The sequence below is a fragment of the Dermacentor andersoni genome, chromosome 5 (assembly GCF_023375885.2).
Source record: "Dermacentor andersoni chromosome 5, qqDerAnde1_hic_scaffold, whole genome shotgun sequence".
Lineage (NCBI taxonomy): Eukaryota > Metazoa > Arthropoda > Arachnida > Ixodida > Ixodidae > Dermacentor > Dermacentor andersoni.
The window spans coordinates 65,202,582-65,217,799 of NC_092818.1; the positions used below are offsets into that span (position 1 = coordinate 65,202,582).

Sequence of the window (15,218 nt, forward strand, 5' to 3'; positions counted from 1 at the left end):
CCCTCACCGCCCCGGCAGTCGCTTTCAGTTCAGCGCGCGATTTAGGAGGTGCGTTCCCAGGTAGCCGCATGTAATTCAACCATTTGCCCATTTCCTTCTGCAGAAGTTTCCATTTGTTGTCCTGGCATTCTTTTGCGGTGGCAGTGAAATTTTATTATACTGAAATCGCATATAAATACACTTTGTTATAGTGAGGTTCAAAACACGTGGTATTCTGTGTACAAGAAGTTATAACTTCGTTATATCTAAGTTTAACTATTTTATAGCTACAGGGGAGGGGGGAGGTTTCGAAGCCATATGGAATGCTTTGCATTGTGCTGTGTGGTTCTAACCTCCATACATGAACGATGCCAGCTTCACTTTAAATGTACAGGTAAACAGAACAACGTTCAGCTTCTGACAATATTATAAACGCACAATGCAGATCATCACATGAGTTAATCTTGCATAGCAAATGTGTGCATCAACCACAAGATTCCAATCAAGGTCCTTCAGGCTGGATTACCAATGTGCTAATCCGAGGGTTTTGCGCAGCTTGCAGTGCTCCGAAAATGAATGCTCTAGATTGATTTGGGCTAAAGACGTAGCACGCCAAACTTTTTAGAGCAGAGAGAGATTTATTATGATAGAAGCAAGAACCCATATTAACATCCACACAAGAAAATTACTTTCTGAAATTTATGAAGTAGTATTTGTTCATATTACAGGCCTACCGTACTGCCTAATTGTCTTATTTTTCTGAGGAAAGAATCGTGACAGGGTAAGTAGAACAAGAGATATCATCACTCCAACACTGTGACAAAATCGGAAGTGCCGCTTTTATAAAATGAGGAAAAACATTTCAAGGCATGTTCGCCATGATTATGGCAAAGACTAAGTCAAGGATGATACAGGAGACCAATTGAGCAAAAATAAATGCTCTGTACCAATTGGGCGCAAGGAAACACAAAAAAGATATTTGGGGAAATTTTTGTCTCTAAATAGTAGATCAGCAAATACTCGTAAAGTATCATTTCAAAACTCTGTATTTTTGTTAATTTAGCAGCAATAAGTTGATTATTAGAAATTGCAGTTTAAAGGTTCATTCTCTGAATTTTGAGCTGAAGCAGCAGTGTATGCCAGTGTGATGTCACGGATTTCAGAGTACTTTTGCCATATTTCGGTCACTGCAACACAGTAAAAGTCCTCAAACCTTGCCAAGTTCAATTTCTGGCTCGTTTTGAATACAGTCATCTTTATGTACAAGAGATTAACTAGGCCAGAGCATATACCATTAAAAGCCATTATGTCAGATCGAGCTGGGGCGGGAACTTTGAAGCAGCAGCACCACCGATCGTACTGTATTTGCGCTTTTTCTGGCTTTTCAAAGCCTTTTCTCATGGCAAGACTGCCTTTTCTGGTATTGAATGGTAATTTACTAAAATGACTCAAAATGATTTTTGTTTCTTGTACCTAAACCTAAGCAGGAAGGTGGCAAAACCACTCGTACTGGTTTCCACAGCATCCATCTTTCGAGGCACCGATTTTCCAGAGCTGCAAAAAGCCAGGTAGCTGCATCAGAGCACTTTTGTGGGCTCTGGGCAAGACTGGAAACTGGAAGTAACAGGCAACAAGGCACATTAATGCTATTGATGCTAACAGTAAGACACTATTAGTCAGCAGCAGTTTAAAAGGACTGCACCCAGTTTGGTCATTGCAAACAGAGATGTGCAATGCATAGATAATATGTTGACGTTTGGGTCTGCACATTCCTGAATTCTACGTAAAGTTCTCGATATTGGGCTTGCCGTACATTTTACAACCATTGCTGCCAAGATTTACAAAAAATCAACTCTGGTCGCAAAAAAAAGTTCGGCTCGTCGATCTCTGAACATTCCCTTGGATGCCTTGCGATGGTGAAAAGATACCATAGGGGTACTTGCTTCAAGCAAGTTCATTAGGGGAGTGCCTAAAATCGGGCAAAATCAACAGCAGCAAAGTTGCTGAAAACATTCCAATCAAAAAACAATGTGTGGCTTGTCAGTCATTGGTGTTCCAACTTTCCTGCTGCCTGTGTGCTGTGTCCAAAGGTAAATAATCATTAATAAAGTCTGTATGCATGCCTCTGGGTAGTTAAAGAAAAGTTTGTGCTATTTCCCCTTCCCCTCTATGTCATGTCCGCAGGATTTTTATGAATTTCGAAACGGGTATAGTACGCTACAAGAACAGTTGAAAGCTCAAACAAAATACAGTGTGCTTTTCTTGGAGGAGCCACTCAGCCCACCAGCGAGATGATGCCACACGCATGGTGTGTCTATGTCATACGCACATGTCACGTGCAGTGCACAAATGCGAGCCAGCAGCAGTATAAACAACCTGACAAATCAATCTCTGTGAAACCCAGAGGGCCACCGACTGCAGGGGTGTGGTGGCTGCTGCCACACAGGCAGATAGCTCATATTGCAGAGTGTGTTTGCAGCAGTTCCAAGTTACATAAAAGAAAGGGAGTGTCACTGCACATAACAGTGCTAGCCATCTGCACTTCTAATCACTCACTTTCCCTGTTGCATCAAAGCAGCCGTTATGACTTCATCAAACAATGTAGCCTGTCATACAGGAGTACGCACGTCCCTCAGGATGCACCCCAATAACTGCTCACTGGACTCCACGACACTATTTTATTTCGGTGGGTTTCCACATTCGCAATAGCTTACGGTAAAAACATGCAAGGTCTGTTCGATTCGCCTGTGCCACTTTCCAAACTAGTTAAGGAGATGCTCCACTGTGCAGTGCGTTTGACGATTACGGAACGTCGACATCCACACGTCACATTTCATTTCAGGCAGGCAAATTTTTAATGTAAATCGAGCCAACCACTTTTGTGTTTTGGACCAGCTCATCTCGGATTTGCACATTTACAAATAAGTACAGCTCGTCCATTGCAAGCTTGAGTTGCCAAAGCATTTAATCTGGTATTGGTGATTCGCATTTCTTGCACTTGTGGCAGACCGTGCACAGAGAATTTATTTGAAAGAAGGCCACGAGATTGGCTGGAGCTGGCATGCAGATTTCAGGCTTATTCTGCGTATGTATCCGGGGCTGCTATTATGGTGACCATTTTCCATGTGGCAACCGAAAGCACCTATTAAGTGGGGAGATTCCGAGCACTCAGGTTGCATAATGGCCGAGCACCTGACTGGGAGCGTGTTTGTACCCACTTTACCGGTAGGCACCCAGCCAACAGCTCTAGTCTTCCTCCAAGAGTCTCCAAGAGTTGCGGTGGATGCTCTTGGAGGGAGACTAGAGTGACACCTCTACCCATTTGAAAAACTACATGTTGCAGAATTCCTAACCCTCTCAGACCCGCGATCTGGCTACACATGACGTGTGACTCCAGATTAATTTTATCCACCAGGGATTCTCAAACCTGAAACTTCGTGTACTAAAATGTTTGTATCCCGCCTGAATTAGAATGCACCTGCCACAGCTGGGGATCAAACCCATGACTTTGTGCTCTGCTACAGAGTTCTACAGCCACTGAGCTAAGGTGGCGAGTAATTGTTCAGCACAAGCACTGAACTGGTGTGAACAAGTTCATGCTGTGCAGAACGAATTGAACAGACCTTTAGTAGGGCATGCAAACATTAGATACACTTATGTACATATATACCAGCTGCTTCAACGAAGAATAGCTTATTTTCTTGAGCAAGGTACAGTGGAGGTAATTTTTTCGAAGAGGGGAGCTACACATTATCGGTGGTGCAGCACATCAGCAACAATCTTCACTTATGCACAAACTATTCAGCGCCTGCTAATTAAAATTATTTTATTACATCATAGCACACATAATCCAATTGCAGGATTCAAGATAGTCAGTGCCAAAAGCATGTTCACTTAGTAGAAATTCTGGAACTATTACCAGTTATAGGCACTGCATATAACTACAAGATTTCACATTCAGAAGCAACACACAAGGAACGAGGGACACCATACCAAAGTGGTGGGGGGATTAACTTGAACAACCTGTGGTGCTTAAACTTGCACCTAAATTTAAGTACACAAGCGGTTTTTGCATTCCTACCCCACGAGAATGCATCCGCCATGGCCAGGTATCAAACCTGTTATGCCACGCTCAACACCGCAGTGCCACAATTGCCGAGCCACCACTCGCAGGTCATAGGCAGTGCCGTCATATCTAAAAAATTAAATTATGGGGTTTTACGTGCCAAAACCGCTTTCTCATTATGAGGCATGCTGTAGTGAGGGGCTCCATAAATTTTGGCCACCTAGGGTTCTCTAACATGCACCTGAATATAAGTACACAGGTATTTCGAATTTCACCCCCATCAAAATGCAGCTGCCATGGCCAGGATTCGATCCTGCAAACTCGTGCTTAGCAGCCCAACACGCTGTCATATCTATAGATTGTATTAATATTTACACATTCTTATTGAAACATATAGATATGCTGAGAATTTCTGAAATCTTGTGATTTCTGTATCTCGGGAGTAACTTGTGTCTCTTCATTTTCCAAGTAGCTATGCGTGAAAAAAATAAAATAAAAGAAAGTGGCAGTTTTGCCCGAAGGGCAAACACTGAAAGTGGTAGCAAGGATTAGCACTGTGCTGAAGCTCCCCAAACAGTGTTCTAAAAATACCGAGAGAGGGGACACATGTTGGTGCGATGCAGCATGTGAGGAAACTGTTGCTGCACACAGAAACAGTGCCCCGGAAGCTCCCAGGTGACTCAGACTGCCATGATGAAGAGCACCGCCAGCAGGACTGCAAACATCGCACCTCAATGATGCAGGAGAGGAGAGCGCAGGAGCACCGTCAGCGTTCATAGCTTGTGGTTACCACACATTTCACTTTGGCCATCGTACGCACACGACCGCACAGCAAGAATGCTGGTGTTTGTCAGCACAATTCTCGTGCCAGCAATGGAAAGCAGAACACTACCATGGCTCTAGTGCAGAGTCGACGGAGCAAAGTATGATGGTGAATTCACTTGGCTTCATCGTTTTTGCAGCCAAATGCACTGCGTGCATGTCGCGTCACTGGAGAACCTGCCAAGCACGGGCCCTACATGCATCATGACAGCACAAAGGTGGTGCGAACATGCCTTTAGTGTCCGTATAATTGCTATTGCAATAATAGAGAGAGAGCGAAAGGAAATGGTGTCTAGCATATACGCAACAAAACAAGCTGACCTCCTAATGCTGTTCTGACCACTCACCTGACAGGCAAGTGGTTTAGCTCATCACAAATTGTAGTGGTGGCCCAGATGTGAGAGCAAATACCACTAATGCAATTTTGACCCGCCACTTACTCCGCAAGCATTTTCTCTTCTCATTCGACTAGATAAAAACTTCTGTTTTGAGACAATTTAGCTTGTGCTTGTTTTTTGAGACTCTCACATGCTTTTATTTGAGGGGGCGTCTGGCGGCCGAGTAATTTTCAGGCGCAGAATATGAGAAGATGAAACATGCTTCTGCAAGCAAGGCAGCGACTGCAACCACCATTTCTTTGCAAAACTGTCAATCTTGATCCACTTCTTCCAACTAAATAAAATGCCTGCTCTGCAATCCAAAAAACGGCTTCAGTGTGTGCCGTCGTTCTATCTCCCAATAACTGACATATTAAATGAGATAATAGACAAATCTGAGATACACACCCAGCGACAGATTTTTACAATAATCATGCTATTTGGAACAATTTTTAACACATTCCTGGCTCTTTAGGAGTGCGGCAACACTTATGACAACATATACCAACCAAAACTTTCAGATAAACGAGTGCATCATTACATGCATCATTTCCATATTAAGAACGCCTGTGTTAGTGACAAAAATTTTGCCCACCAACAGCTCAAAATTGGTGCTAGTAGTGTCAAATTTCAAATCTGAATTTGCAACATACACTTTAAGGTAACCAATGAAGAAGTAAATTGGGCAAATAGCATATAATGTTGAGATAAAGCAGCAGAGTGGGCAGCTGATGTAATGTATAAATCAGATAATTTTTGGTTGATTACAATGACGAAAAAGGTTCCAAAGAAGGAAGACACAATCAAAGGTGGGAAGGAATTAAATAGTGAGACTAAAGTGAGAAATTTGCAAACATAGGATGCAGTCAGGGTAATTGGGTATCTTTAGGAGAGGCTTTGACCTTTAGTGGACGAAAAAAAGTAAGGTGATGGCGATAACCACCGATAATCGCATGGGTGTCCCTGTCAACCGTCACTGATGATGTATTGCAAAAAAAAAAGAAAAAGAAAACAAATCTCTGCTGTACTGTTAAGAAAATTGACTCTTCGTTGAAGCAGATGACACACTATGAAAGCATACTGAATGGTCGTACCTAGCACTGTTCTGTTCTTGAGACCATGCAAAAGACAAGCTACAGGTGACTACACTTAGGAGTTGACAGTTCTACTAACTTGAAGCATCACTGCTGCATACTATAGGCAGCTCACACAATTCACCCGTTATGACGACAACCTGGCAACCCTGGAACAGTGCTGAATCGTCAACCTGGGTCTCCTGCTTGTTACAAGTATCTAAAGCATGCTTATTTGAAGTTCTATTGTTTGGCCTACGAAGACTCGTTTTCAACCACAGGTCAACCACAGGTTCTGGATCCCACAATTCAACTGGCGCTCCATTCACATTGATGACCATTGTCTGCCACAGTGTGTCGTCCGTGAGAACATTCTTCCGAGATTCTTTAATGACGCAGAGTTCTTCGAAGCCCTTGTGTGTCACTCTGCACGACGGCGAAAGCAGCGCTGCTGCAGTGAGGAATGTGCAGATGGTAGGATAGACCGCACTGAACCTGGAAACCACGGTAGCGGCAAGGTTGATGAAGTCCTTCCGCAAGCACTTTGCAAGACTCCTGTTTACAAAGAACTTGAAGGAACACCACTCCAGTATGATATCTGAAATGAGTTTCTCCGGCAGCAACGACTGCATCTCGCCGCTAAGTTCCTTGATGGTTTCTATTCCGTATCCACCAAAGTGCTCATCGGATTCTACTGGCCAGTTTTTTGGATCCAGCACTGAAAACTTGTGCAAGGACTCCGAGCACTGGCTCGCCATCTGGAGCACCTGCTGCGACACACACTGGCACACATCTTCAGCTACAGATTGAAATGAATCGATGTCGAAATCTTGTGTGATCGCCATGCCTTGGAAGAATCCATTTCTTTCCTGTAGCTCGTGCAGGACTGGTATCAGAGAGGGGCCCAAGACAATCTGGTTGGTGATAATCATTGCAGTAGTCCTCAGCTCATTGATCACCGTGTAGCAGGCAGGAGATAACGAGCCAGTTGTCTTTTCTTGAAACACGTGCAAGGCCTTGAAAATCTCTCTTAACAGGTGGACATGGGCAATGAAAACCGAGCTCTTCAAGCAAGTGAGAATTTCTGCCGCATCAGGCCGAAGTTTTCGGTCAAGGTTGTGATAGTTATCCTTTAGGAACGACGTGACACTGCTCCACTTTTCAATGATGGCAGTTAGGAACTTGAGGTTAAGGACTAGCAACTGTGGATTGGAGGAACGAGCATGTTGATCAGCGGGGCTTGAGGGTGTCCATATGTCCACCGTACTGCCCGTCTTCTTCTGTAGGTCTCTGAAGAAGCAGAACAATTTGTACAACTTGTCTGCGCAGCATTTGACTTGTGGATGCCTGAAGAGGACTGGTTTCACCGCACTCTCAAGCTTGTGCACTAGACAGTCCATGGTGTAGAGAACAGGCGCTTCTTTTCCCAATGCCATCTGCAGGCCACCGTCCGCTTGGTGTACGGTCTGCCCGTCAGTTGTTAGGCACAAAAGCTTCTCGAAAGGCGATGGGAATCCAAATTTGGCGAGCATTTCCACCATCGCGAGGGCGATGCCGACTCCGTTCTCGTTTTCGACGAGCCCCAGGAATTTGGTGCATTTTCTGCAGTCTTTGAGGTAAGTGATGTACACAGCGTCCTTGCGCGATCCCACAACGTCCGAAACATCGTCCAGCACGATGCCAAAGTGTTTCGCCTGATAAATATCGGCTACGGTGTCGTTGATCATCGACATGGCGATGTACTTGGAAAAGTCCGGCACGACGTGATGGTGATTCGTGTACCGACCTTCGAGCGGCACGCCGTTCTGGATCTGCTGGTTCACCAGAACTGGGAATTGCGAAAACGAAAGCTTGTTCTTCTGTATCTCGTAGACGGTCTTGAACAGAAGCTCGAATCTGGATCGCGAATCTTCCGGCGGCTTCTTTTTTGTTCGGAACGAATGCGCCAATTTCTTTCTCTCGGCCTCGCTTTTGTTCAGGAGGTTTCTGTGGGCCGACGTCTTCTCATGCTTTTGAATGACCGAAACCTTGAAGTTGTTCGTGCCTTCGACGAACGGCACGCATTTCTCCTGACCGAAGTAGGCTTCTCTGCACAGCACGCAATGCATAGTATTCTTGACTTCCTCGTACTGCAACCACGTATAAGTATCCTTCCAGACGTTTCTAAACTTCCTTTTGCAATCTTTGGAGTTCCCATCTTTTTTCGAACGACCCGCTGCCTTCTGCGGTATGCCTTTCGCAACTTTCTTGTCTTGCCTCCTTTCCCTGCAAAATAAGAAAGAAAATGCCGCGGTTGAGAGATAAGCTTCCCTTTCTTCAATGGAGTGTTTACTACATACAAAGGCGATCAGCGTTTATTTTCCATCCTCGGCTTCTCCGTTTATTGCGAGGCGCTAGTTGGGTCGCGACTAACATGCGAGAGCGCACTCGCGAGCTTACGACGCTTCAAAATGCACGCGTCGCGCCCAGCCTCATCAAACAACACGTGCAGAAGAATAGAGACTTCTACTCGCCTACAAATGCTGCTCATTCTGAAAGGGTCACCACTTATCCATTATTTCCAGAGCGATAACAATGCGCGTGTGATTGCATTTCGAAACCGTTCCGCTGTTTGTCGAAGCCACAATCCTGTAAACAGTGAGCGCGTAAGCTTCGTGAATATCGTTAGTTAAAAGATCTAACTATTATCGCCCACAAACACACAAAGGCTTGCCGCCCGAGCTTTGCCCTTGCGATGTTTTCTTTAGAGGGCTTGGGCGGCTACCGCGTAGGTAGCCTAGGGGCCGTTACGCAAAACAAAAAGAAGCGTGTTTGGTATTTTGTTTGAATATGAGCGTGGCAAACGTATTTTAGGACAAAATGTACACATGAATGAATAATGCTAGAGTCGCGAGATAATTTCAATGTGAAATACTAAAACGCTCCACGAAACTTTTCAGTGCTGGAAATTTAACAGCAGTCGCACTGACATCGCAAAATCTGTGTTGCTATGGCAATTGTGTTGTTGACGCCCCGCGCACTGGCAAATAAGCGCCCTGCCGCTTCGCTCGTATGGAACTTGAGCGACATTCACGCAGCAAAAACGAGAATTCAGCACGCTATGCACAGAATGTACGCATAATTTGGATCTATTAATGCTCGCCTACTCTTTTTTGTGTTAGCTGTAGCGGCTGTAGTGGACTGTTCGCCCTGCTGATCAGTCCGTGGCAGCCTGCTATCGATCATAAGCGCGTGGAAGAACCAATTTGACGTCGATATGGCTGACACTGTGGCTGTTTGGGAAGTTCCATTCAGTGACAAGATACATAAGATCGAGTTCGAACACGGAACCACCACCGGAAGGAGAATAATCAAAGTGGATGGAAAGGTACGTGCTCGCGTAACCTCTTTAGCAAAAGGTCAGAAGTCACTGCGCGTTTAGCTAGAGTCGCGGAGTACTGCGGACACCGCAACGCTCTCGGTCGCTCTTGGCGATCCATAAGTGCGGGCATAGACAGGGGTAATTGTGCCTACTATTCGAAAACAGTAGCGAAGTCCGACCACAGCTTTTGTGAGGCGAGCAGTGGCTTCGAACTATATATATATATTACTAACGAATACTAATATGCCTACCGTTTATCGCTGAGCCTTTTCAAACGCCGAATTCGTCCCGCTACTCGCAGGAGATCCTGCGACGCGACTGGATGTTCAAGCTTGTCGGCTCGGAGCCCTTTGAAGTGGGTCGGGCGAAGTGCGTGGTGACGATCAGAGCGTTGAGCGGCTTCACTTACGAGTATTCGCTCATCGTTGACGGCAAGCAACTGGACAAATTTAGAGAGAGGCAATCTAAAATACTCAACACGTGGATAGTAAATCTCCTTGAGCAACCGGCAAGGGTTGTCCTAGGTGAGCGCTCTTGGTTAACTTACAGAAAAAAAAGAATATTAGCTTGTCCGTATGCGTATTGCCGGGTTGTCGGAGAATTAGACGCGAGTAGGCTAGTTGGTGGCGTCATCTTGTGTCGCACCGTTTAGCCATAGAGGACACCGGTATTTTTATTACAGTTAACAACTAAGCCACTAGTGCAAAGTGTCAGCAACGGCATAATTGTCAACATGGCGCATCTTTATTTTTCTTCCACAAAACCACCCAGTAACGGAAAAGCATTCCTAATGCATTGTTGGACAAAGTGTTACGATATGCCACAGCTAGCGTTGTTACTGTCATCCACATTTCTCGTAACCCGGTGTTCCGTAAAGTGCAATACGTATAATGACAAGCTAAAACTCTCACTTCAGTGCAATTCGTGACTTTTTGAATCACTCGCCCCATATGCAGAGAAGGACACACTGGATATATACGTAAATGGAGAAAAGGTTGATGTTGTGGTAAGTGCAATATTTATGCTTCCTTTTTGCCCTCAGCTGCTTGCTTTGGATGTTTACTTTGAGAACTGCTTCACTTTCAGCCAGAATTTGTGGATGGAGGAACCGAGACCCATTTTCAAGTAGGACCCTACCAAGCTTACATCACTGCAGCAAGCAGCGGAAGCAAAAAAGAAGGCATTTTGCACACGCTGGTCGTCGAAGGACACGAGATTCCGAGCTGCACTGAATGAACCGTGCCACGCAGTTCGATGAAGCACAGGTCACACAAGTGTGCCTTCAGCACCACCCAGTCACGCAAAAATTGACTGCATGTGTCCTATATGCTGCTGAACCGCCCGTTATTTGTTACTGTTGACTAGCACTATTTGAATGCCACAGCGACAGGCAAATGCACAGGGAAACCGTCCAGTTTGATTACAGTTCAGAAAAGCAGACTAGTTATCGAAGGCATTGTGTACAACAGATGCCATCGAAGTAGGCATTCAACTATCAAGTACAAAGCACAATTAAAAAGCTGATGTTAAATGTTCCACACAGTCAATGTTTTTATTGCAACAAAACCAGCGACCAGAGGTATGAGTAGTAGTAGGTTTCTTGTGAAAACTTGTCTATTGAGATAAGCACTAATATGTGATAATAATAAATAACTGATATGTGGTAAATAGTACTAAACTTGGAAACTCAACTGAACAAAGAAGTAACATTGTATTACTACACAGACCATCTACAACATGCATGGCATTTGAGAACAATACAATGTAAAAGGTAGCCATCACACTTTCATTCACTTGGTATAGCGATCATATGTTGTCGATTTTTTAAAGTTATTGCCATATAGTCGAATTTTCTGCCTGAGAAGTGCTACTGCAATGGTGTCTTTCAATTGTTTATTCGATTGAGAAACGGCAAAATATATGCTGGTCAAGACATCATACTTTCAACCCTTTACATCCGCAAGAAGCCAGCTGTGCTGGTTGAGAACTGCACGAATGACAACCCTATAGTGACATGTGATAAAAACTGACAGGTTGACAACTGGTCAAGTTGTTACAAAATCATTGCTACAAACTACACAACATACTGGGCACAAAGAAAGAATGAGAATGAACAAGTGCCTGTTTGGTGTGTTCCTGTTCCTTTTTTCTGTCCAGCATGTCGTGTTGTTTGTGTTGTCCGTCAATTAATTTCTGATAGCTATGTAAAAGATGGGACTTGAAGAAAAAAAAAAGAAGGAAGCAAGAAGCTGTTTGCTCCCTTTTCTTAAAGTGAAGCTTTCGTTGCCTCTTCCTTCGGCTTTCCCACTGCTGTTGTCACTGTCCTGCATGCCGTGTTGGAAGTTGGTTCAGAGCATGTACATATATATACGTGGCAGGAGTGCGGCAGAAAAAAAGGCGACGTGCATTGGTGTAGCCAAGAGGGCTGCTTGCTGCAGAGAGCCCATCCTAACTAAATGTGTTGGTAGTTTTCAGTATAGATGGGTGTCAGAGACACGACACTTTCAAATCTCTCGCAGCTCCTGGCCCTTATTTTACTGCGAACTATGGACACCGTAATTTTCACAAAGGCTTCTAAACAGGAAGCAGCCCTGCTTCAGACTGTCTGCATCATCAATTCCCGGGTATGATAAAATAGCAATATGTGTTGCATGATGACAACAATACCACGATTGCAAGTTTACTTTCAACCATCTCTTCGAACAAGTCTGACAGCAGGTCACCGAAAGTGAGTATCATATGATACCATCGAAGGTCTAGCGCAAAGGTTCATTCGTATATATTTAAATGTAGAATTATATAGCATGCCCACAACACCGAAAGCGCGATCAAGTGATAGGCGACTTTCAAAATAGTGCCCGCCCTCTTCCGTACCTACAAAGCCGTGGCCTTACCACTCACTAGAAGATCCGACTGGAAAACAACGGTTATCTCTGCTGTTACCTGGGCTGCAACAAGTCTGGCCTGCAAACAAGAAGACACACGCTACTGCGCTGTCTTATTTTTGTTTAGCCCCATTTTTAGAACTATTAGATTTTCCAAGTTATGTACCAGCTATAGGTCATTATCATCATCATCAGCCAATTTTATGTCCACAGCAGGACAAAGGCCTCTCCCTACAATCTCCAATTACCCCTGTCCTGTGCCAACCAATTCCAACTAGCGCCTGCGAATTTCCTAATTTTATCACTCCACCTAGTCTTCTGCCATCCTCAACTGCGCTTCCCTTCTTTTGGCACCCATTCTGTAACCCTAATGGTCCACCGGTTATCCAACCTACGCATTACATGGCTTGCCCAGCTCCATTTCTTTCTCTTGATGTCAATTAGAATATCAACCATCCCGGTTTGCTCTTTGATCCACACTGCTCTCTTCCTGTCTCTTAACATTACGCCCAAGATTCCTCATTCCATCGCTTTTTGCTCGGTCCCTAACTTGTTCTCGAGCTTGTTTGTCAACTTCCAAGTTGCCGCCCTATATGTTAGCACTAGTTGTACACCTTTCTTTTTAATGATAGTGGTAAGCTTCTAGTCAGGATCTGACAATGGAATGGGTGGAACTGACACATCATGAAACGAGTGAAAAATAACCTTGCCACTTGCCCCCGGGTGTCTCTTTCTTTGCACATATGTTTTAGTTTGTGCTGCTATAAAGTCACTTCGCTCACAGCTAGCATACAAGGGGGAAAGGCGGGAGAGGGAAAAGGCAATGTAAGAAAGCAAGGAAACGCTATAGTAAACCTGGCAGCAGTTGCCGACAAACTGGATCAATTTCAATTCAAGGTATGGCACAGTATGTTTCTACTATTTCTGAAAACTAAACACCACGACAATTTAGTGCCTGGACAACACTACAGAATCAGCTGCCCATCAAATCAACACTTTTGTACCCACCATGGCTATAGCGTCGTTTGAGATCGCGGGCTCAATCCTGACCGCGGTAGCTGCATTTCAACGGGGACAAAGTGCAAAAGTGCTCGTGTATTCAGATTTAAGCTACGTTAAACAATTCCAGGTTGTCAAAATTACAACAGAGTCTCCCACTGGTGCATTTCCACATAAGCTCTATAATTAATGTTCTGCCACAATGCATTGTGCAGTGTGACGCAACGACAGCGCTAACCTTCTTGCAGGCTATGAACGATGGCGCACAACACCTCAAGAACACGTCTTACTGTGTGTTCTATGTACTATGTAGACAAACATAAGTGGCGCACGTAAGTAACGTTTCATATCAACTTATTGTACTAAATGCTGATGAACTTACACATTCACTGTAAACATCACCACCAGTTATCGCTAATCAACGCAAACATCAAAGAAGGCTTCACTTACACTGATTCCCACAGTCCGTGGAATCCGCATTTTTACAGCGAAGCTGTTAAGGGTTAGTTTCCCCGGTATCGTGTCTGCATGTAGAAAAAAACTATCATCATCAGGATTGGCTCCATCGTCGTCGTCCTCTTCCACAGCTGGCTTGTTGACGCCCCTCGATGCCACCATGCAAACACGCTCGTGCCACTGCTCCCGCATTCGTCATCGTTGGCATTAATTAATTCATTAGGAAACACAAAGATGTAACCAATAATTGAGAAAGACTTTAATGAACCGTTGGGACGTACCAAGTGATAAACACTGCGGCCACACATTTCAGCTTCGCTGATTAAGCATCTGTACGAAGTGCTTGGGCTGATATATTTTCTTCTTTTTCTAAATTTCCCATCTGTCGCACAACTTGAAGAACACAGGATTCCAGTACAGTCGAACCTTATTATAAAGAACTCGTATCCAGCATGAAGATACCTCTATTATATTGAATATCCATTGCAAGCATATTACGAGGTGATCGTTTTTAAGTGTTACAGTTTAAATATCGGCTGTTGCAGATAACTTAATTCTAGTCCTTGAGCTGGATTATTCAGAGAGGCGTACATTACTTGCACGAGAAATCGAAACGCATATTCGAAAACTTTTTTTTTTTTGTATCACTAAATAACTTCTTAATTTCTACCTTACAGCAAATTTGGTAACTTACGAATTGTAGCTGGTGAGATTTGTGGGGATGCGCGACTCTCATGCGTCCCCTGATATGTTGTTTTCCCGCATGGCTCCCATCTCCTGTAATCCGGCAGTCGGTGTGGTTGAAGCGCATCCCGAGAGATAGCGCAAGTGTTGCGCTGTTATCGCGGCCTAACGGCGGGGTTACTTGGGCGCGGAAAGGAGAAGGCGCTTGCTCTCTGGTTCGGGACCGGCAAGCGGTGCGCGCGTGCGCTGATACATGCTTCTGCAAGACCGTCTCGCGAGGCCTCTTACGAAGGCACCACCATTCACGTGACCGTAAGTGCGAACGACCAGGCGTTGGTGTCCAGCATGGGGCGAACATATTCGCTCGTTATCCGATCGCGGCTAGTCAGACTTCCGCGACGTGTGCCCATCGGCATATTTTGTGGCTAGCAACTCAACTAGCAGGAATTAGTCTATGACTGGTGCAATAAACGTCTTTGTGATTGTTTGCACTACTGTGTTGTCGTTCCTTTGTCC

The 15,218-nt window shown here is 44.6% G+C and overlaps 2 protein-coding genes across 3 annotated transcripts; one reads left to right on the plus strand and one right to left on the minus strand.

Moving 5' to 3' along the window:
• Nucleotides 1–2,643: 2,643 nt before the first annotated feature.
• On the minus strand, nt 2,644–9,077 carry LOC126530722 (zinc finger protein 862-like). 2 transcript variants are annotated; one of them, XM_050178003.3, is made up of 2 exons: nt 8,831–9,077; nt 2,644–8,582 (listed from the first exon to the last, which is right to left on the minus strand). In XM_050178003.3, the coding sequence occupies exons 1-2, from the start codon at nt 8,845–8,847 to the stop codon at nt 6,413–6,415; spliced, it is 2,187 nt and encodes a 728-aa protein (XP_050033960.2). In that variant the 5' UTR covers nt 8,848–9,077; the 3' UTR covers nt 2,644–6,412. The 2 variants fall into 2 exon arrangements, with proteins under 2 accessions (XP_050033960.2, XP_072144294.1); XM_072288193.1 differs by lacking the exon at nt 8,831–9,077 and adding an exon at nt 8,657–8,823.
• A 240-nt stretch (nt 9,078–9,317) lies between these two features.
• LOC126530726 (fas apoptotic inhibitory molecule 1) lies at nt 9,318–11,213 on the plus strand. The gene is made up of 4 exons (XM_050178006.3): nt 9,318–9,684; nt 9,980–10,202; nt 10,635–10,684; nt 10,765–11,213. Exons 1-4 carry the CDS (start codon nt 9,574–9,576, stop codon nt 10,912–10,914), a joined length of 534 nt encoding a protein of 177 aa, XP_050033963.1. The 5' UTR covers nt 9,318–9,573; the 3' UTR covers nt 10,915–11,213.
• The last annotated feature ends 4,005 nt before the right edge of the window (nt 11,214–15,218 follow it).